Below are 23,943 nucleotides of genomic sequence, written 5' to 3'. Positions count from 1 at the left end.
AGTAGCGTGCGACTGTCGCGGACCCCGTTCACCGGGAAAGACAAGCTCTGACGCCGAGTCTCGTAGCGAATGTCAGGGAATGCTCTGTATATATGTGTATGTATGTATGTACGTATGTGTGTGTGTGTGTGTATATATATATATATATATATATATATATATATATATATATATATATATATTATAAATTATATATAAATTATATATATGCATACACACACACACACACATGGTTTCGGGCTTGCCCCCCTCAAAAAATCCTGGGTACGGGCCTGATGCTAAGAACACCAAACTTAAATGACCTAACCACTAATTCAAGCTTATGGAAAGGGATTTACGATCACACGGAAAGTGAAACTGGTTGAGAATATTAATTAAAGCATCTTATTTGAATATAACCAAAGCAAGAAGCAAGATAATTCAGCAGGCCTCATATACTGCAACCAAGAGAATATTGTGATTGTTAAAGGCATTTTTTGGTCTAGAAATCATTTAATAATTCCCATCGGTAGACAAGCCAGGTAATGGTAAAAATCAAAAGGCATTACTTGATTCAAGTTGTTTTTCAGTACAAGGCATAAGTTTTAAGAATATGAGCCAGTGTTTCATGAATTCCTAACAATGATAATTTACTTTTAACTTACATAGACTACATCGAAATTTTTGTCAGGTAAAATATATGTGTATATAATGAAAATATAATCACACTGTTATCTAAACTTGGACAACATTTCGAATTCGAGAGTAGTAATTAATCCATTGAGGATTTTTATAGTCTTGTTGTGTCAAGTTCACTTTATGCACATATACGCTAATCTGGACTGGCTCTACAGTTTAACCACTATGGGCCTCCACCCGCTATTAATCCATCGAGTAGACGCAACTTTAAATATAATTTAATAAATATATTTTTTTCTCTTGTACGTACTTGTTACATTTTGAACAGGTTAGGTTAAAAATATCTTGCTTTGTTACTCTTCCATGTGGAGCATTAATGAAAATAAAGCAAGAAGATAACACGAAATGCAATGACTGATTGTGCAAAGGTATGAATCATTATTCTTTAAATAGTAAATTTTCACTTTAATACCTTGCTTACAGATTTTCCTTCTTAAATTTCCATACACCTTAAATGCTACTATGAGGTACAAATATTTTATATAGTTCATTAACTACATCGCAATAATGAAAAAGATTTTGCTGTTTTTGATAGAGATACACTATAATATCCATTTTTTATATTGAGTAAAAAGGTACAAAATTATCTACAATATATTTGTGAAATAAACTATTAAAATTAAAAATTTAATGAAGTTGTAACACTTCATTGTTGGACATTATATTTATTTGACGTAACGTTTACCATAATGACATATAGCTGGAACATAATAAGTCTATGTTATTGAAAAACGAACTGACTATCCTATATTATGGCCAGAAAGTAAATACATGACCTCGTACATATCGAACTACACAATTTCCAACATCGTATGCACAAAAATATAGACACAAAAGTCACAATATTTTTTTTAGTGTTAAATAAAGGAATATTAATAGTAATATGGTCGACATCTATGTAATCAACATGTTCAATCAGCTAGGTTCGTACTTCGCACTGGTCGAACTCAAACATTTTTGCACTAACATGTAACTGAGATTTGTATTACATACAACGCACAAATTTACTTGTAATTTATCAGCATATAATCGTTTTTAGTTTGCGATTATAATTATTATTCTTACTCTGACGTAAATAAAAAATACACGACCTGTTTTTCGAACTACTTGCTCATTCAAATAGAGATATATATATTTCCACCAAAATATAGGATCACTCTTTTGACCTCACCAGCCTTTTTATCATCGCAGATTCAGGCCTGTAGTATCTCAAAAGGCCCTGGTTTATAGCTTATAAAGAAGAAAGCATTCTACATCAGGAAATGCTGATATGTGTACTCGATTTCGTGTGTTCAGTTTCTGGCATGGTTTCCTATCTGCATAGTGCAACACTAGCGCATGGATTTGGAATTCGTTTCATGGATAAATTCACATCTTGAGGTCGTTTCGTCATCACGAGGTAAGCGATTGACCCAACCTTTGTACTTCTAATAACCTTGGTTCGTGGAACGACGGCTCAAGACAAAATTTTCACTCGGCCGAGGTGTTTTTTTTACGCTCTCTAATTTCTACGTTGCTACTCCTCGAACATCCCACCCTGGTCCCCTTACTCTTCTTGGTATTCACCTTTGAATGCTTTTAAAAAAATGGTTGCAAATTGTTTGAAATGTCCATTTGACCAAATAGTATGTATTGATTCTATATTTTCAAAATCAGACTGTTTTTAGTTCCCGATATAGACACATTTGAAAAAAAAATCCACAACTTTGGAGCTCATACAAAGAATTTGATTTGTAGGCCCTCACAAACATCTACGTAGGGGAGGGGTTCTCAACCTTTTTCAGTTCGGGACCCACCTTGAAGGATATTACACTGCATGAGACCCATAAGCATGGGCGCCGGCAGAATTACTTGCAGGGGTGCACCCAGTTTATAATGTTTTTGAAAACATCAAGTACTTTAAGAAGCCTATTTTACGTTTGCTTAAACAAAAGCACATCCTTCATTCTAGAAAAGTAAATATGTAATTCAAAAGACTACTTTACTATAGTCTAACATCTAACTAAACACACAGGCTGAAATCGAACTAATGTGACGGTTTTGGCTGCCATTTCCGCATAAGCTGGGGTATGTTTGGTTCAATGGTTGTTAACTTAAGTCGTAAATCTGAGTGCGAGTCAAGTCTGTTTCTGTACTTCCATTTCACTTGAATCTAACTAACTATTAACTAAGTCGCTATCCTTCTTGAACCCGAAGGTTCATGGCTGCAGCAACACAGGCCTTCAACTGTCCCTATCCTGAGCAAGATCTATATACTCTTTTCCATCCCTATCAATTTCCTTTAGGTCCATCTCAACATTATCACTCCATCTTCGACTTTGTCTTCCTATTGGTCTCTTACCATCACGTTTCCCAACAAGAATCCTGTAAACTATTCTTTCCTCTCCCATTCGTGTCACATGGCCTGCCCATCTAAGTCTTCTTGATTTAATCATTCTAATAATATATGGACATGAATACAAATTATGTAACCTTCTCCATTCACCTGTCTCCAAATATTTTCCTAAGGATCTTATTTCAAATACTCTCAATTTGTGTTCCTCTTTCTTGTTTTCTGTGAACCTATTTCATTGTCGTGAGCAGAGTTTTGTTGTCGCACAGGTTTAATTGAATGAAAGTAAGATGTTATGTATGTTACGGTGGTGTAGAAATTAAAATCTTGAATCAGAGATGAAATATTTTTTTCATACAAATGAGATGGAGAACGGAATGAGCAATTATAATGCCTAATACGAAAGTTCAGGATTCTCACTTACCTCTTAAAGATATCCAAAACTTTCTTATGTCTGAATCTAAAAATTTATTTTTACTGACAACATGTTTGAATTAAAAATCTTAGTAATTTAAATGTAATGGGTTTTTAAAACACAGTAAACACATTTTCGAGCCGATTTCGCGACCCACCAAACACCCCCTAGGGGTCCAGCAGTGGGTCGCGAACCATAAGTTGAGAATCGATGACGTAGGGCCGGCCAGCCCTGATTTCCTTTCGCTGTCTGTCTTAGACGTGGTGATATAAATGATCCTGGTCACCACCCACATTGACAGTATTCCAAAAATAGCTAAGATCAATTGGCCATCACACGTTTCCTGTTACTGGCCAATAGGAAAGAGCAATGTTTGTCTTGGCCTCGGATCAGTAACAACTCTTCTTGGTAATAAGGCAGGAGACTGATCCAAAGACTTTTTTTCACTTGTCTTTTTATTTGCGATGATTTTTTTTTGTCATAGTTCTCCTTCTCTCTTTTGATGTGTTATCAGTTCTTTCTTCCTTCCAGAGTTTTGGAGTAACATAACGAAATAACGCGTTAGTTTTTCGACATTTGCGTTAGTAACAAGTTATTAGTTTTTGTTACCTTGATGGATTCAGAACTGGAGGATCTATGTGCCAGAAGGAAACATGCTTTGTTCAGTTGTTTTAAACTTGTTACACTGGGAATATATGCAGTACAGAGCAGATATGATACTTGCAGTGGCGGCGATTATGGGTCAGTTGCCCCCCACTTTTTGCCACTTTTGCCCCTGCACTATGCAAAAACTTATCTTCCAAGTCCTTGCCCCCTCCCCCCGTTATGGAACCCATTCGACGCCACTGGATACTTGTGAAGAGAGACTTCATTAGATGTGAATGTAAAAGTAACGGTAACGTGTTACTTTTGGAAGTAGAGTAACGCCCGCTTTAGATGAAAGCATTTTCCTTAGCGTTTTTCTTAACATTTATGCCATGACCAAAATGCTACCGTAACCAATGAAAAATCTTATGGCATTTCTCAAGGATAGGATCCGTCCTGTTTGCGTAGCATTTTTCGTAGCATAACCAATCAGAAGCGACTTCTAGGTCACGAGTGCAGCTGTAGTGGCGGCCAAGCGATATGTCAACAAAGTATTACTTCACATTTTTAAAAGGCGATAACTATTTCACCGAGAGGAATAACGTTTCATATAAAACAATATTACGTATAAAACAATGGGTTCCATAAATACAGGGTGCTCGGAAATTCCCCTTACAAACTCCTGGGGCTAGTAGATGGAACTGAGTAGACAATATTGGCAATAGACCATAACAATTTGTCGGATGTGCATGTTTTGGTATGCACCCGGTTAGACAGTACGTGACGTCTGAAGATCAGCTGATGGCACGTGACGTCTACCCTGTCGTGGTATCCTGCCTGAAGCCCCATTCACGTGCCTGTGCGTCTGTGATGAACATGGTTGAGTACACGTTTGCAGAATACACGTACATGATTCTTGTGTATGGTGCAGCGGAAGGGAATGGAAGAGAAGTTCGTCGGCTGCATCAAGAGCGTTATCCACAACATGCTACTCATCGCATACCATTTTTTTTGGCAGAATTACGCAACGGCTCCGAGAACGAGGCACCTTCGCCGCCGACAGGAAGGACTGTAGTGCTCCAAAGAGACGCCGCACGCCCGAATTGGAAGAGACTGTACTGCACCACGCTGAACAGGACCCGTCAACAAGTGCGGCGACAATTGCGCGTGCAACGGGTGTTTCTCGCAGCATCGTGTGAGAGGTTCTGCATGAGCAACAACTACGTTCTTACCACCACCAAAGGATACAGGCTATGAGACTGGCCGATTTTGTACCACGCGTTAACTTCTGCACGATGTTTCTGCACAGCTGCATCGACGAGCCCCAGTTTCCACGTCGAGTTCTGTTCACAGATGAATGTAAATTCACTAGGGAGTGTGTTCTCAATTCTCGAAACAGCCATGTCTGGGCAGACGAAAACCCTCATACGACGCATGTCCACGGATTCCAGTACAGATTTGCTATCAATGTGTGTGCAGGTATTCTGGACGGTAATCTTCCTACAGGAAGTATTGGCTCTGTTCTTGGATGCTGTGCCAGTGAACGTCCGTCAGGAACTGTGGTTTCAGCACGATGGCGCACCGCCTCACTTTACACGTGACGTTCGGAGACATCTTAACCGAAGATTCGGGCAAAGATGGATAGGCCGAGGTGGTCTAACCACTTGGCCCCTACGATCGCCGGATTTAACGCCATTGGACTATTTCTTGTGGAGTCGCATGAAGAGTATGGTGCACGAGACTCCTATAGAGACAGAGGAAGAACTACTGGCACAAGTTATGGTCGCTGCACAAGAGATTGACGGGACACCAGGTGTGATGGAGCGAGTGTACCGGAACATGATTCGTCGGTACAATGTGTGCAACGACGTTGGTGGTCGTCACATCGAGCCACTGTTGTAGTTGTAGTTGAGCGACATATCCAGTGCAGAAGACAGAAACAAATTGTTTCGTTCCACTGTCGACACAAGTGTTATTGTGATCAATGAATAGGGGCCTCCCCGATGGCGCAGTGGTAGCGTTGATGCCTTGTAATCAAGGTGTCCCGGGTTCGATACCCGGTGGAGGTATAAGTGTTTCGGATCCCACTTTAAACTGTAGGCCCAGTCCCGATTAGCCTTACTGTGCATGAAGTGGACTTAAAACAATCAATCAATGAATAGTACTTTTTTTTTGTTCTCTTGACATTGTTACCAAATAAATTTATTTGTATTATGTACTGAGTCACACGTCAGTCAATTCTGTACCTTACGTAACACCTCATTTGACATGGTTGTAATAAATGATTACACTTTACGTCATCAGGCGATCTTCTGACGTCATCTACGCCTAGCCGGTTGCATACCAACACAGGCACATCCGATACATTGTCATGGTTGTAGCATGGAAACGGTACGTTTCCAGACATTGTTTCCTATTATAACTTTTTTCTACTCGGTCCCCTCTACTAGCCCTAGGATTTTGTAAGAGCAATTTCCGAGCACCCTATATATATTTTACAACATTTACTGTGCACGTATGGAAGAATATTTTAGTTGTTTCAATTGTAAACACCCTGCACTCAGCATAGATGGTCTAACTAGAAGTGTCTTTCGTGCTGTATATGTTACACATTGGAATCGCAAAAGCTTACCGAAATGTTATATGAAATGCTTCCACGTACAGAACCATCTGCTATAACATTGTTGGAAGCATTTACGTAGCATTTATACTAGCAAAAATGTTAAAGGAAATGCTTTAGTGTAAAGCGGGGCTAGCGGTGATTGTAACCTATTACTTTTGGAATTAACTTAACGGTAACTGTAAAGTGCTACTTTTGCAAGTAAAATAGCAGTGACTGTAACGCTTTGTCGTTTTCAATCTCTTAACACACACACACACACTCACACAAATTGATAAAATAGAAAAAAGATAAAGTTCCTCGTTCACTTTGCACCATGATACATACATAGGGGAATGTGGGGGTAGAGTCCCACATATTCTTCTATCTCGGCCATTTTAGGGGTGATGTGATCAGCACCAGCTGCGGTCGCCTTTTACTCCAGGGTTAACCCCAGGTACACTTTTATTTGAGGTCGGTTGAGCCCCAGAGCCGCTTTTTGCTGGAACAAGGCCGAAGAAATTTCAACCTTAGATCATCCGCTCTAGGAATCGAAGCCGGTCTCCCGCCCGCCAGTCAGACGCCCTACCAACTAGAATACCGCGGCAATGATTGCTTAATGATTTACTTATGGAATTAGTCGCCACAGGTATTGTTTATTTGCCTGAAGTCATCTGGGTTTTCAATAAAACATCATCCATGCTTGTTTTAGCTAGAAAATTAGATGCCTCACTATGCCACAAATGTTTTGAACTCTGGTGTTTCAAAACCTTTTTTACACCTTTCGGCATGACGCAAGTCATTAAGAAACCTTCCTGAATCACAAGCGCTTCTGCACAACAGTAGACGTCATTGTTGTGGATGATCCAACTACTGATTGATTTAGTTTATTTTACTTCGCTTTTCTACCACTTTTGGTTGATCGCAAGATGAAGTTGATGAAGGGACATCACAAAGAACACCCGTGCTCACGCCGGGATTCGAATTAGGGACCTCTGTCGTCTTGGTGCAAAACTCTCTGACACCGAGCTGGGCGGATGATCCAACTATCGTACACTCTACTGACGTAGCAGTGACGATTATTAATTCAGACCACTGTTTATTGCATCTTGAGAATGTTGATAAACATTTTAAAATAATTTTGTCCAGAGACCATTCGATGTTAAGAGTTTTCAAATGAATACTAAACATTTCCATTGACACAATATTAAGCAGTTAGATAATAACGAAAACATTATAATAATAAAAGAAGAATAGTTTTGCGGGTTAAGTGGTAGAGCAGGCACAGGCTGAACTTCTACCTCGAAGACTTCACCAACTTAATTGACAAAAACTGTGTTGATCTTTTAGTGTTTAATGCACATCGCTGTTCGTGCGATAAATTCTACAATGCAGTGGCCATTAACAGTGACGAATTAAGGTGGGTGCTATTGATGCTGGAGCATTAGGCCCATTCCTGAAATAGGCCCAGATGAAAACAGACGAGAATTTTTCGAAAGCTGAACAGTTTTCTTTTGCTATATTAACCTGAAAATAAATCTTAGAATGAAATTTGGAGCCCCAATTTTGGACGCCTAGACACAGCGTTACTTATTATACAGTGACTATTATTCTTTTCGCTGTGACGTAACTGTAGTTAAAGTCGTTGTGTTTATTGTTCACCGAAGCATCAGGCCCAATTTCGTCTTAATCCGGCCCTGGCCATTAAGAAGTGGTATATTTGAGTTTGGTTAAGTTACGTCAGTCAATATTGCGTATTGTAGCATCACATAGCACGAGTGGCACGAGCGCGAAGAACTGGGTATAGTCGACGCGCTAGCTATGTTAACGACCGGCTGGCTTTGAAGTCGACGGAGCGCGCCCACCAGCTGCAACAATCAAATTCACCGCACAGTGTTGCCACACATCTGCTTTACGCCACCTTGTCCCTCCGCGCACAACCACCTTCCCGCGGCTGCACACACACTGATAGATTGGGGTTATTTTACTTCCCTTTTCTGCTACTCTTTGCTAATCGCGAAGCTGAGGAATAGTGATGAAATTGGTGAAGGTACATTCACACCTATGTCCAGGCTGGGATTCGAACCCGAGACCGTGGTGTAGTAGCGCGCTGTGCTAACCACTCCTCCGCAGAGGTCGGAACACACACAAACGTGTGTGTCTCTGTGTGTGCATGTACTATATTTAGAAACCGTCCTGGCTCACACCAGTTTGAACTTAGATAATTTGAGATTTGGAAGGTCGAACAACTTTCTTTCCTGTGGTGTAAGGTGTGACCCTTTCTCAGGACACGCAAATGTCAGCCTCGCTTCGACGAAGTACACCCTTGGCTGTTTTTCCAAGCTAACGAGGCTCTGGCGACTACACTCACGACCAGTGTGGCCTATGTTTATTGCTGTCCATTTGTGTTTGTGCTTTTATCAATTCCACTTTATTACAATTCATCCTCATATTCGCGATTATCCAAAAGTGTCAGGAAAGAAAAGCAAAATAAAGTAAATCAATCAATCAGATCTCTTTCCTTGAAACCCAACGCCAGTTTCCCACTAAATAATTGTCTATATTTTATCAAGGATCTCATGTAGCCTTCTGTTTCACTGTTCCAGGGCCTGGAAACATTTGTGAGAAAAACTGGAAGAAGACAGGACCAGCAGACCTCAAATGCAGAGCAAGAGACAACCAGAAATCTCTTGATTACCAGCACATCCTTCAGGCTAGCAGCCAATGCAGAGACATAGAAGAAACAAGGAAGGCGGTGGTCGCCATCTTGTCTGACGGATCAAGTGACAATCGAACTTTGGTGACTCTTGAAGAGTAGAAATCTTGAACCATGGCGAGCCGTGTGTCCCATATATACAGTAATATAGTGTTCGAGAGGAGGGTGCTGTTCGGTTGCACCGCCATGGCTGGTGTGGGAATTGTACTGTGGCTGGTGGCGGTGAGCACAGACTACTGGTTTGTGGTGAGGGGAGGTACTGGTCTCTTCGTCAATGAGACCAAAAGGTTCTTCTTGTACAGCCATTCTGGTCTTTGGAGGATCTGTAGGACGTCGCATAGCAACGACACGGGAGAAATGATTGTATATAGTAAGTACTTAATATATTCTTCTTGCACGCATATGTAATTTTGACCCTGGTTCCAACGTTGGCCCAACATGTGGTTTTTACGTTGGGCCAATGAACTGAAAACTAAAGCGTAGATAGGTTTGTGTTCTGATACATCTATATAATTATAGTGAGGCCAAATATTGATACGGTCCAGATAGTAGTGCATGGATACTAGGCTTGGCTTTCACGGCCACAAGAAGAAAAACCATAGACAGATGCATTCTGTGCATAGCTTTTCTGTATCGAGTATCATTGTACACGAATGTTTCGGACATAACGTCCAGTTTTCAATTAAATATATTGTTTGTTTACCGTCTGGCTTTTATCTTGTGGAACTTACTTGTAACCTGCTTTACAATGTCCCTCAGTCGAACCTATCAATTTGGCGCTGCGGACAGAGGATTGGAAGGATTCTGATCATATCGTCAACATGACGTTATCGGTACGGGATAATGTCAAGGAAGATTTCATGTAGCAAATCAACAAGACGGTGTCTTACAGGTAACATTTAAGTTTGATAATTTTGCACATGCTTAAGCAAAATCAAGTTGCAGTTACAATCGTAACTTTCATACATTCGATACAGAAAGCTATACACAGAATATATCTGTGTATGGTTTCTCTTCTTCTGGCCGTGAAGGCCAAACCTAGTAGCCATGCGAAATACCTGGATCGTATCAAATACAAACACAAAGCACGTTCTTATTCATATGGTATCATTGTTTTCAAGGTATCTTCAAGTGGTAGCACAAAAAACTTTCTTGAGAGTACTTAATTCTTCCACCTTTCATGGAATTTTCTTTTTCTACTACAGCTAAACAGACAAACAATAAGCTTCTGTTAATCATACAAAGAATGACTGTTTCTAGTTATATAGCAATCACTTGGACTAACTTCTTAAAATACCTATTTACGTTACTATTTAATCTGGCATATAGGCTGTTCGAGACGATTAAATTAATCCACGGTTGACAGGTCCACCCTGTCCTCGTGGTAGTGACTGTGTTTTCCGAAACATCACATTGTGAATGCCATAACAGCAATGTAGCTTAAGTGCGTATCAAAACTACGAGGGATGATCGGAAAAAAGTTATAAAGCATATACCTTTTGTTTTATTCACTGTAACGTAACGAAAATGTATGTGCAAATTAATAACATGTTTGTCTTGTTGCGAGTTTGAGGACTTCGGATTCTGACCATGCATACCCGAGAAGCGGACATTTAAAATGGTGACTCGTCTAGAAAATTGGTCAAGAGTAGAAGTGAGGGCAGTGGTGCGGTTCCTGTGGGCCAAAAACACTACACCTGCTGACATTCATAGGCAGATTGTGGAGGTGTATGGGGAGGGGACAATTTCAAGGTAACATGTAGCGAAGTGGTGTCGTGCCTTCAAAGAAGGACGGACCAGTATTGTTAATGACAACCCTGGACACAGCGGTAGGCCCAGTACCTCAACCACTGGCGTGAACTTTGCTCTTGTGGATGAGTGTATTCGTGAGGACAGAAGAAGAACATTACGCTCAATATCAGCTGAGCTGAGACTACCATTTGGTTGGCTGGCCATCATTATCTGACATGTGATGATGTCAAAAGAGCTGCCTCACGGTGGCTACGAGAACTTGAAGCGGATTTCTGTGCAACCGGTATGGAAAACCTCATCTACCGTTGTGACAAGTGATTGGACAAAAAAGGTGATTACATCGAGGACTAGTGTTGAGTGCCCTCCATCATCAGGTGTGTTGATGTTCCTGCTATGTCTAACACATACGCCATAATAGGCTTTGTAACCTTTTTTTTCGATCATCCCTCGTATCTTATCCTACCCGGTGGAAACACATTGCGCAGTGGTTCGCAGTGTAGGTCCAGTCCCGATTAGGCTATCTGCAGGCCTGTAGCTAGAATTGAGGCGTTGCGGATACGAAGGGCGAACTCAACAAACGTGCATTGTGAGGGAAATGCGTTTTAGGTTGTCAGGCACAGTGCGAACACCGCAAGAAACTTTGGAAATCACGCATGAAACATTCCGATCTACTGTTACCAAGTTTTTGTGGAGTTCGCACTATGACTGACAACTTGAAACGCATTTCCCTCACAATGTACGTTTGTTGAGTTCGCCCTTCGTATGCGCAACGCCTCAATTGATCTCCAGGGGGCTCACGGGTTATCAGGGAGGGCTTTGAAGAACAAGTCGATTTTCAAAAGTTTAACAGTATTAAATGAAGGTAAATCGCGCGCGTTTGTGTGTGTGTGGGGCGGATCAAGTTAATATAAAACATAAAATTTAGAAAGATGCAAATACTACCGTTCTTTCTATATCTTCTAAAACATATCTTGAAGTGTTAATTGACTTCTACTGACATCATTCCTTACTACACACTCCATACTGCTTTGACGATACAGATATTTATATCATACAAGAAAAAATACACAATATTCAATCATAGTGCCTACAGTGCATTCCACCCCAGCCCGAAGCAATAAAACTCCCTTCGTTCCCAAAAAATGGGAGCTGTTGACCTTTGACGCAGATGTGGAAGGGACAGCGAAGGTACAGATAAAGAAGATCCCTTAAAAAAGAACTTTCTAAAGTCTATAGAATCTTCTACCTAGACTTCGGCTCATAAACAAGATGAATGAATGTAATAGCTGCTGTCTGCATTTTCACTGCAAACAAATTATACAAAAAATAGTTTTACCTAATGACCTAATGTCAAAGAGGCTGACAGCAGTTCCGGTGGGGTGGGTGGGTGGTGAGCCTCACCTGGCCTAGGCCTATGCCTGGCTATCTGTGCATAAAAGTGGACTTAAGACGCAAAGTCAACCTGGTTTATCCACACACCATTCAATTATAAAAGTGTTTGTAAAAAAAATGGCCCACTGGTACTCATTACGACACGTTTCTTTGTTAACTTAATATGCACGTTTTCTGTCACTAGTGAACAGATTTCTGTGCACAATAAACTAAATGACCCTGACTGACGTTCCGGTACAATTCGACCCCTGGATACAAGAACGACTGCATGAAACTGATAATCAAATTTCTCAGGCAAAAAGAAATGGGAGGGGAGGGTATGTCACAACTTTACTTACGATTCTGGCTGCCTTTCAACACAAACACTAACGATTCAATTATCGAAGCCACGGAGGCCAAGAGAGGGATGGATCAGTGCTCCAAGATATTGGTTTCCATTCCACCGGAAGTCCGTACACTCACCAGAAGACTGGAGCTCTCTTGTTTGTTTGAGTGTCACTCACCAGGACATTTTGGTACGAGGGTTTCTGGCAAGGGATATGTTTATCCAATCTTTTGATCTTGGTTAACAATACCTTAGGATGCATGGGTGTGGTGTTTGGATTTAGTCTGCATTATGTCTCCTACACTGCCAGTTACAGTCCTTCCTCATGGTAGGCCACCCACTGGCCTTCTAAATCAGGACACCAGTGGAGTTGCCGAGGAGTCTTGCTGGAGTTACTGAGGCGCAAGTGTTTATCCAGAATTTGCAATCTGGAGAAAGATTACGGTATATTTAGCACCAAAATGGCCATAAATACAGCACTTTTGAAAGATTTTGTCGATGTAAAACTTTGGGAGGGTGTTACAAGAGAGAGAATAGAAAGAAGACAGAAAAGAAGAGAGAAAGAGAATAGGAAGAAGAAGAAGAAGAAGGGAATAGAAAAGGAGAACATGAAGAAGGGTAGAGAGAAAGACAAATGGAACAATACAAAGAGAGAACAATGAGATAAATGGAAAATAAGAAGGAGAAAGAAAGAGAAGGACATAAAGCGAAAAGGAAAAAGGGGGAAAGGGAGAGATTGGAAAAATGAAGAAGGGGATAGAAAGAGATAAAAAAGGAGATAAGGAGAAAAAGAAGGGAGAGAAAAATAAAAGAAAGAAGAGGGAAATAAAAATAGAGAAAATAGGACATGAAGAGAAAAAGAAGGGAGAGAAAGAAAAGAAAGAAGAGGGGGACAAATAGAGAAAAAGCTAAAAGAAGGGAGAGAAAGAGAAAAGAAAGAAGAGGGGCAAATAGAGAAAAAGAGACAAAGAGAAAAAGAAGGGAGAGAAAGAGAAAAGAAAGAAGTGGGAGATACAAATAGAGAGAAAAGGAGATATAGAGAAAAGAAAGAAGAGGGAGATACAAATAGAGAAAAATGAAATAAAGAGAAAGAGAAGTGAGAGAAAGAGAAAAGAAAGAAGAGGGAGATACAAATAAAGAAAAAGAGATAAAGAGAAAAAGGAGATAAAGAGAAAAAGAATGGAGAGATAGAGAAAAGAAATAAGAGGGGGAGACAAATAGAGAAAAACAGATAAAGAGAAAAAAGGGAGAAAAATAGAAAATAAAGAAGAGGGAGACACAAATAGAGAGAAAAAGAGATAAAGAGAAAAAGAAGGGAGAGAAAGAGAAAAGGAAGCATAGGATAGAAAGATAGGAAAAGGAGGAAAGAAAGAGAAAAGGAAGTAGAAGAGGATAGAAAGATAGAAAAAGGAGGAAGTGAGAAGAAGAAGAATACAGAGAAAAAGAAGGGAGAGAGGAGGGAAAGAGGAAGAAGAAAGAAAGAGAAATAAATATTTTTCCCTTCCTCTAAGATATCCATAGCACAGTTTCTCACATGTTACAAAATTAAAAAAAATATGGAGGAAGGAATTTCTTAAAAAAGCAGAATTACAGTATTCATATCTTTAACCCGGTTGTCTTCAACGTTTTTCCTATAGCGGGTGATTTTCACATTCTTTATGGGACTTATGGGCTGCACTATTCCAGGCACGTTCACAGAGACAGTGGTAGCTTTACAAATAATTACATGGTTTCTGTTGTATATTTCTATTAATGTTTTAACTTGCCAGTTCTCCACTCCATGATCAAAAGTTGAACACTACAACAAGACCACACTTCCCCAACCTGTCTAAACACACTCGGCGCCTCCCTCACTCCGTGTGTCGGCACGATTTCCTTTGAAGTAGACCTGTTTCTGGTCGGCTTGGACCAGTAACGGCTTGGACTAGGGCCAGTCGGCACAGGACGATGGCATGTGCCCATTTGTTCGGCTTTGCCGACCGGCATGATGGGCACGACTTCGATTCACGAAGGAGCGCCATGGTACACACAACGGCAAAAGAAACATTAGGCGAATTGTTCATCACCATTTCATTCGGTCTGTATTGCACAATATGATGATGATGAATTGAAATAAAGACGTCAATAAGCAGAGGGCAATGCTTGTTTCGCACCAACATAATTTCCAGTGGCATTTCGGGTGGGAACGCCAAGTCCGAAGGAAGGGTCGGCCCTTTTTTGCTTAATAATTTACTTATGGAATTTGTCGCCACAGGTATTGTTTATTTGCCTGAAGTCAGCTGGGTTTTCAATAAAACATCATCCATGCATGTGTTAGCTAGAAAATTAGATGCCTCACTATGCCACAAATGTTTTGAACTCTGGTGTTTTATACCCTTTTTATACCTTTCTGCATGACGCAAGTCATTAAAAACCTACCTGAATCACAAACGCCTCTGCACAACAGTAGACGTCATTGTTGTGGATGATCCAACTACTGATTGATTTGGTTTATTTTATTTCGCTTTTCTACCACTTTTGGTTAATTGCGAATATGAATATGAGTGATGATATTGAAGAAGGGACACTCGCATAGAACACCCGTGCTCACGCCGGGATTCGAATCAGGGATCTCTGTCGTCTTGGTGCAAAACTCTCTGACACGGAGGCGGGCGGATGATCCAACTATCGTACACTCTACTGACGTAACAGTGCCGATTAGTAATTCAGACCACTGTTTATTGCATCTTGTTGAGAATGCTGATCAACATTTTAAAATAATTTTGTCCAGAGACCATTCGATGTTAAGAGTTTTCAAATGAATACTAAACATTTCCATTGATACAATATTAAGCAGTTAGATAATAACGAATAATAATAATAATAATAATAAAACAAAAATAGTTTTGCGGGTTAAGTGGTAGAGCAGCCACAGGCTGAACTTCTACCGCGAGGACTTCACCAACTCATTTGACAAAAACTGTGTTGATCTTTTAGTTTTTAATGCACATCGTTGTTCGTGCGATAAATTCTACAATGCAGTGGCCATTAACAGTGACGAATTAAGGTGGGTGCTATTGATGCTGCAGCTCTAGGCCCATTCCTGAAATAGGCCCAGATGAAAACAGACGTGAATTTTCGAAAAGCTGAACAGTTTTCCTTTGCTATATTAACCTGAAAATAAATCTTAGAATGAAATTTGGAGCCCCAATTTTGGACGCCTAGACAGTTACTATTATTCTTTTCGCTGTGACGTAACTGTAGCTAACGTCGTTGTGTTCATTGTTCACCGAAGCATCAGGCCCAATTTCGTCTTAATCCGGCCCTGGCCATTAAGAAGTGGTATATTTGAGTTTGGTTAAGTTACGTCAGTCAATATTGCGTATTGTAGCATCACATAGCACGAGTGGCACGAGCGCGAAGAACCGGGTAGGAATTCTACCGCTGTCGTCTGCTTCAGAAGGCAGGAAGGGTCACGTGAACCCTATAACCAATCAGGTAGCTCTCTGCTCCGTACACTGGCTTACGAGAGAGCATTGCGCGCGAGCTGTAGAGATCCAAGCTCTCCCTCCAGATAGGTAGAGAGGAATATAGAGTCCTTTACGCCGAACCTGCCCGGCGTCTGGCCAGGAAAGGCATTGAAAAAGATATGCTAGAACAAGTGTTGTTAGTGGATCGTTGCAAGCGGATCGCGAAAAATAGCTATTATAATGCCATGAAGGTCAAACATATATGAAATTAGTCAACTTTCATCCCCGGCGCCCACCCAGCGTCGAATAACATGGGTACCTGGGGGAAACCCTGGGGGGTAAAGGCGGTCAGGGGCGTGATGCTGATCACATCACTCCCACTCACGACCGGATCAAGAAAGTGTTGGGCGTTACCCCCACACCCCCTATACGCCTTTATGGCGTGGTGCTAAGCACAGGGGAACACTTTACTTTTTTCTTTTACTTACAGCATTTACGTATTTTTTAAATTTTAAATCAAGGAACGCCGGACGTACGGGCGTACTATAACGCCACGCCACTGATAATTTAATTCCTTAAAACAACACATGATGTAGAATAAAAATTAATAAAAATAACGATGCACAAATTGCCTACCATTATCTTTGCCGTTGACCTATTCACGTATGTATATAATAGCTTAAATAGACAAAAGGTAATCTGGATAATCTAATTATATGCTTATTTCTGTTATTATATACCTACGTGGATAGGTTAGGCGGGTCAGGTTTGGTGCTGTTAGCAAATATCTCCCAAGTTGCTAAGACTGTCCGTAGCCGCTCGTGACACATCCCTGGACCCTCTGCCAACAAGCTACAAAGACTACGCATATACGAAGGCATAGCCCACGAGCTAAAACTGTCGGACATACTTACCCGGTAAGAGGTCAGGATGCAGAATAGAGAACACCATTGGAACAGGAGAGAATTGTTAGAGAAAGGAGTCACGTGGTATTGTTATAACGGACCTAAGAATAACATTCTCTTAAGGGAATTTTGAAGGAGATTGAAGTCCACCAGCCCCTCCGTGAATGCGTCCCTGCTTTCGTTAGTACTTAGGTACGTCCACACAAACCAACAGCAGAAATAGAACAAAAATGCTTGCAGATATTTCCGGACACGCTTCAAGTATATATAAAAAAGTAGTATATCGTTCAGTCAAGCAACAACAATGGATGACGTGCACGAAACAGAACTCATCATCCGTCAACAATAAACACCATCAATAAGAACTGCACTCCACAACTGACAGAGGACAACAATAGAAATTTGTAAGGGCTTGGAATCTTTGATGGTGGCAAGGTTTTTTAAAAAATGTGTTTGTCGGTTGACTGATGATCACGGTGACAATTCCAGTGGCGGGCGAGAGTCCAAGTTTAAGAAAAGGATGGTCTCTCAGGTAGGGAAGTTCATGGAACAAAAGAAGATCTGTTCGTTGTAGGAAAACACCATGTTGTTTATCTTGAATCACAGCTCTGGTTGCTAAAAATGAAGTTGAGTCGAGGTGTGCTTGCTGGTGGATTATCATTTTCGATAGAAAACAAACATGGCAGACAATTTTCTAAAGCTTTCTGCGCAATGCCTATCAATAAGACATGAATAACTGTGCATAAACAAGAATAAATTTACTGCTTGGCATATACAAGAGTTGGCAGTGGGTTTAATCGACCGTGGATGTAAGTTTTGAGGCAAGTATAATGATATGGTGTTAAATTCGAAGGGGAACAGATCTTTCTTGAGAGCTGCAGTGTTGGCAGCTCCTCTCTTGCAGGGAGTAGTGAAGTTTGAAGAAATTACTAAATTGTTGATTACTCTTTTCCACGAATAACGCGTTACCTTTACTTTACACAATAACGTCTTACTTGAACTTCCTTTTCCACTAATGAGATTTCAGAACAAATGTTTACGGTACGGTCAGTATCAAATATTGAGTGGAAAAACGGAGATAAGCCGAATATATTTTGTGTGGGATGGGTAGGGGTTGCCAGCTTTAAGTAATAAAATTCCTAGAGTCAAACAAAGATTATAATGTCCTGGATATCAGCTGTTAATCTCTTTGTGGTCTCGCTGCTGCGAATACAAACTTAATCAACTTGATTAAAGCAGCCTAGCATTCACAATTTGTAAGTAAGCGAAACAAAATCAATATACAGATACAAAGACTCTTCTGAAGCCGTAATACTATAACAACATTCTTCAATAATGAAACTTTACCTCGAATCCAGCGACACTGCCCTAATTGTTTATTTACTGTCACACTTGGATAAACATGATTGTATATTATTTTATTTATAGGCCATTTTAATCTAAATTTCACATGTTTTTGTTGCGCAATTTTTCATATTCTTGTCCCTAGTGATAAATAATAGGAGATTGAAACACTTTACTCAGATTTCAAGAACAAGAAGAATAAGAAATAAATTGGATCTCGAGGAACCCTTAAGAGCGGTTATTCAATGACATAGAGACTTGAGCTGCGTTTGGGTAAATATCAGAACGAGTTAGCGAGAATAACTCAATCTCTACGCAAGAGGAGAAACGTTAATTAACAGGCAACAGCCATGAACATTATGAAAGAGAAGCGGCGTAATTAATGATCCGTGTAATTAGCAACGGCAAAATCTGGAGCCTTCCCAAGAATGAGGTTACACAAAGGAGCGTGGAGGATGAAAGGAAAGAAATTCCTTCTGTTCTGGCGCCGAGGGACTTGTGTACCGAAATGGCGTCCTAGAAAGAAGGAAGCATGTGTGTACATGTTCAGAAGGTTCTGAGTTCGACTCCGTACGTTCCATTGTATTTCGTCACTATTGGGAGGGGCATGTGCCCAGTGCCCCTCCCCCTAAATCTGCAGATGCTCTCCGAGTTAGACTTTTAATCGGTGACGTGGATTTAGAAGACAGTGATGGTGCCTTAACAACTTCAAAATTGAAGTCATTATGTAGGTATTAAATAAAGACATACCTAGCATAAACGTGTACTTTTAACAGTAACACTTAAACTACTTAAAAAATAAGGTTATTATTATTATTCGTCATTAAACCGTAAATATATATAACATGGCCATGCTTTTTATTTGATGGAAAGTATGAGGATCAGGGTAGATATTTGGGGGAGCCAAAAATCCACCTCGCCCGGCTGAACATTTTATCTTGAGCTGCCCTGATTACTAGAACTGCAATTTGTATGTAATTACATATTCTATTCCTTTCTGGATCCACACCTTGAACAGGAAAATGTCAAACGAATTATATAACAGATATGATTTCGCATAAGTTTTATGTTACATATTTTTCCATATTTGCCAGGATATTACATATTTACATATTTGCTAATTTACTTTACATAGAACAACATATTTTGGTATTTTTTTCTATCTTGATCCTTTTTCCTGTATTTTCGATCTCTGAAACATGATGAAGAAAATTTATGATGTCATATTTTCTAATCAATGAGATGCATAGTGCTTATGGGCACCTAAAATTGACTACCAAGTCGAAAGACAAAAATAAGAAAAATACGGGAAGTGTTATATATCGAAAGATGCTGGAGTTTGTTCCCCACCCTCCCCACCATCTTTTGAGTATATATTTTCGTTTGGCTTTTAAGTTTAGGTTAAGCAACTAGAAACTTAGCATCGGTGGACAAGAAAGCTAATTTCCTGTACGTAGCGAGTTACACAATACGTTCCCTTGTACAAAAGTAGCTACGTAATTTTATTCGATTGTTCTTTCTGTAGATGCTTCTTTTTACAATTTATTTCGAAAGTTACAAAGATCTCTCTTACATATTTACATATTATCAATAATTTGCGATGAGAAAAGTAATTCATAGTTGACAAAATTGCTTTCTACGCTGCTATGCTTTTTTGAGTTTATAAATTTGATAAAAATTTTAATTTGAACAACTCATGTCCTTAAAATTATGCTGAATGTGTTCCAAAATAAATATCAAGCAGAATTCTTGAAATTGCTTGGATACTCAATTGTTATTAATATTACATATTCTTTGATGCCAATATTCTATTGATAATGCATATTTAGGTACAAATTTTATCAATTATTGTTACATATTTTGTACTTTGATATTACACCAAAGCTCTACTGTTTACACATACATTATATTTCCAATGCTCTCTTGTATCCTTGCAGCATTTACATGTCTCTCGCTGGATAGTAGATACGGCTATGTGATAGAGCGTTCCTAACTATAATAAAAATTAGCACTTATTAAAACAGTTGTGAGGTCTTTTAAAAGAGAACATTCATCTTGCAATTGAGGCGCTCAGAATAATAACGGGAGATCCCAACCGACCTCGAATTTTGAGATATATAAGTATGACGGTATACTGCTGCCACCTACCTTTCATATGCTGAAGTATCAAAAGAATTGGAATATGCCAAAACCTTATATTCCACCTTTAAAGTTCGACCGTAAGAAAAATGAAAATATTTTCAGTGGGAAAATGACATTCCCAACTGTGTGTGCTTTTGTTTACGTCCGCTACGAGTTCGGTGGCGTCCTCGAATTTTGAGATATATAAGTATGACGGTATACTGCTGCCACCTACCTTTCATATGCTGAAGTATCAAAAGAATTGGAATATGCCAAAACCTTATATTCCACCTTTAAAGTTCGACCGTAAGAAAAATGAAAATATTTTCAGTGGGAAAATGACATTCCCAACTGTGTGTGCTTTTGTTTACGTCCGCTACGAGTTCGGTGGCGTTGTAGACAATATGGCAACGTCTGTGACTGTGTTGTTATGTCAGAATCTCCGCAAAAAGGTCAAAAACGAGTGAAAAACTCAACTGAATGGGTAATAAACAAACGGATGCAGAAACAGTGGCAAGTCATATGTAACAAAAACTTTAACTGTGGTTCCAGAAAAAAATACGCCAACCATTAGAGAAGTGCTGTAACTTTCCTGATCTAACTTGAGTGTTTCAACGTTTGTCTGACGATGTGAAGGACACATTGTTTTTAAAGTTTTATGGCCTTGTTGATTATAATAAGCAGAACACCTATTTGTTTAATTTAATCGAGAAAAATGAACCTTGAGAGGCTTACAAAAACGACAGAATAATCAGAGACGAAAGTAGACGCAAGAAGGCCTATCATGTTACGGAAAAGAAAAGAAAGATGCAGTGTTTGTATTGCCCCAAGCAATGGTGTGATGTCATTGAAGCAGCAAGAGTAAAAAACCCTTTCACTATTAATAAAATGAACTAGGAAAAAGCTTTTGTTGATATTCAAAATGGTATTACTGTAGTTCAAAGTTTGTCATCAGAAAAAAATATGTTGATGGTGCTCCTCTGCTTTTACGTAAGGTTACTTCCATTATTGTCGAACATGATAATCCTGATATTGTAAAATTTAGTTTATTTTATTCTGACATTGACGTGCATCAAACAGTTAATTTTAGGAAACGAGGTAAAACTTTAGATGTTTCATTGTTTAAGTTTCAGCAGAAGTACAGTGAACAGAGAAAAATTAAGAAAGCTAAATACACTGACCTGATGCAACTATTGAAATATATACTACCCGTCTATCATGATTTTTTATAAATAATCTTCTTCATGATGGTGTTAATGTTGAAGAAGAATGTGAAAATCTGGGGATGGAGCTGGATTAATACATGTTAAATAAATGTAAACTCAATAAATAAGTTTTACCCCACTTTTTCACTTGTGCATATTTTTTTCCTAGTAAACAGCACAAAATCTGTGAAACTATTAACCACAATGGTTCAAGAATTTGCAGATAAACTTTAAAAACCATATTTAAAAGAACCTAAAAAATTACGTCCTAATGTTAAAAATCTCCTGAGTTTTGAAATTAAACAGATAATGTCATTTTTCTCAAAATGAACTTAGGTAGGGATCTGCCGTTATTATTCTGAGCGCCTGAATTGTAGAACGGTTGTTATGACTTTGCGTTTCTTGTAAATCCACACTGCCAGAGCACTGAACATCAGAGCCATCTATCCAGTGGCCGCAGAGTTACGTCACTATTAGTGGGCCTTTAACGTCACTCAAGTAGTGTGACAAGCTTTGAAAATACCACATAAACACATAGTTATCCATCAGCGACTTGTGAACTATCCTCCATTAGCCGTCTACGATAAACCAACACAGCTTTACTTGCTTCGGATCACCATGATTCCATTTTCTAATCACAGATAGCGCTGACTTCGAGCCGTCGTTTCTAACTCTTCAGGGGACATGTTCGTTTGTTGTTCTGGGCCACGAATAACAAGGTCTTTTGTCTTTTTTCCCCCCATTTTGGTTGTATTTGGAAACGGGCCAGTGTGGTTTTTGTCTGGACTTCAGGGAGAACTGGTCGTTCATCAGGATTCCCACTGGCGTCTTTCCAACTCGCTTCTTTATTTTGGCTTAAATGACAAGTCTATGGCATATATTCTGATTACATTTGTCACCGTACGAAATTAATTGGCGAATCCGAAGTTGATGTCTTCAATTTACATACTAATGCCTTTAGGATCATCCGATAGGTCTTTAGCAATGAAATGGTTGTCATTTTGTCAATAATCTAGTGGAATGATAATAAACACATATGATCATGTAGTCGATGTTGCCAACCCTACTAATAAATACTCAAAATCAGAGTGTATTCTTCTGGTATGGCACCAAAAAGTTAACATCATTTCCCAGTAGTACACCTCCAGTAACTGCTTCTTGCAGGCCAGCGGTGCTCTGGCGCCTGATACAAGGCCAGGATAATAATCTGTGGAGTCTTGTTGTCCGGTGTTTGTCCTAGTGTGTGCTGAGTGCCCTCAGCTTTTAACCTAGGTAAGGAGATTTTATCCTCGGAAATAGTGTAGTTTTAGTTCTTGTTAAATAATGAATGAATGAATTAGTTGTGAGGAAGTTTATTACGACATTTTTTTCTTTTAGAGGCATGTCTTCAATTTTGTTTAATTAAGGGGTCTTTTCCTGTACTACGTAACGGACAAAAAAAAAAAAATAACCAAATACCCAAAATCCTCAGAGTTGGCAGTTTGTTTGTACACTTTACAAAAGCGACGCCCACAAGGGTTGACAGGGTACTTTCTACCCCCTACCCCAAATTACCTCAAGAAGGGACAGGATTCACATACGCCACACTACAGTGTTCACTTTGAGTTATTAATTTTTCCAGAGAAGTTGTAAGAATTCAGGTTGCCAACTCCAAAGAATTCAGGTTGCCAACTCCTAAGAATTCAGGTTGCCAACTCCTAAAAATTCAGGTTGCCAACTCCAAAGAATTCAGGTTGCCAACTCCAAAGAATTCAGGTTGCCAACTCCAAAGAATTCAGGTTGCCAACTCCTAAGAATTCAGGTTGCCAACTCCTAAAAATTCAGGTTGCCAACTCCAAAGAATTCAGGTTGCCAACTCCAAAGAATTCAGGTTGCCAACTCCAAAGAATTCAGGTTGCCAACTTCAGAATCGCCATTATCTTCTTTTTGAAATCAGGTTAATTCACAGTTTCTAATAGATTTTTCTTCAGTATTTTACTTTCTAGGCTGCAGGCTTCGCAGATAGCCTAGCTAGCCTGGAATGTACGCTCCTGCCTTCATCGACGATGAAGATGAGTAATGATATGATCAGTCGCGTATCCTGGTTTTAACTAGTGGGTAATCTCCGACACTTGATTCATCCACC

At 39.6% G+C, this 23,943-nt stretch overlaps 1 protein-coding gene across 2 annotated transcripts in view; it reads left to right on the top strand.

Moving 5' to 3' along the window:
• The window catches only part of LOC145989913 (voltage-dependent calcium channel gamma-7 subunit), a 131,017-nt gene that overhangs the window by 56,257 nt on the left and 50,817 nt on the right, over positions 1 to 23,943 (top strand). For both annotated transcript variants that reach the window (XM_083125417.1, XM_083125416.1), the window contains exon 2: positions 9,216 to 9,695. In XM_083125417.1, the coding sequence (XP_082981543.1) occupies positions 9,440 to 9,695 (256 nt within the window). In that variant the 5' untranslated portion in view covers positions 9,216 to 9,439. The remainder of the gene's footprint in view (positions 1 to 9,215; positions 9,696 to 23,943) is intronic.

This window comes from Lepisma saccharinum, chromosome 7, assembly GCF_977018435.1.
Source record: "Lepisma saccharinum chromosome 7, izLepSacc3.1, whole genome shotgun sequence".
Classification (NCBI taxonomy): Eukaryota; Metazoa; Arthropoda; class Insecta; order Zygentoma; family Lepismatidae; genus Lepisma; species Lepisma saccharinum.
Note: the sequence above shows the minus strand (reverse complement) of the source record. Positions and strands in the feature narration are given on the sequence as shown.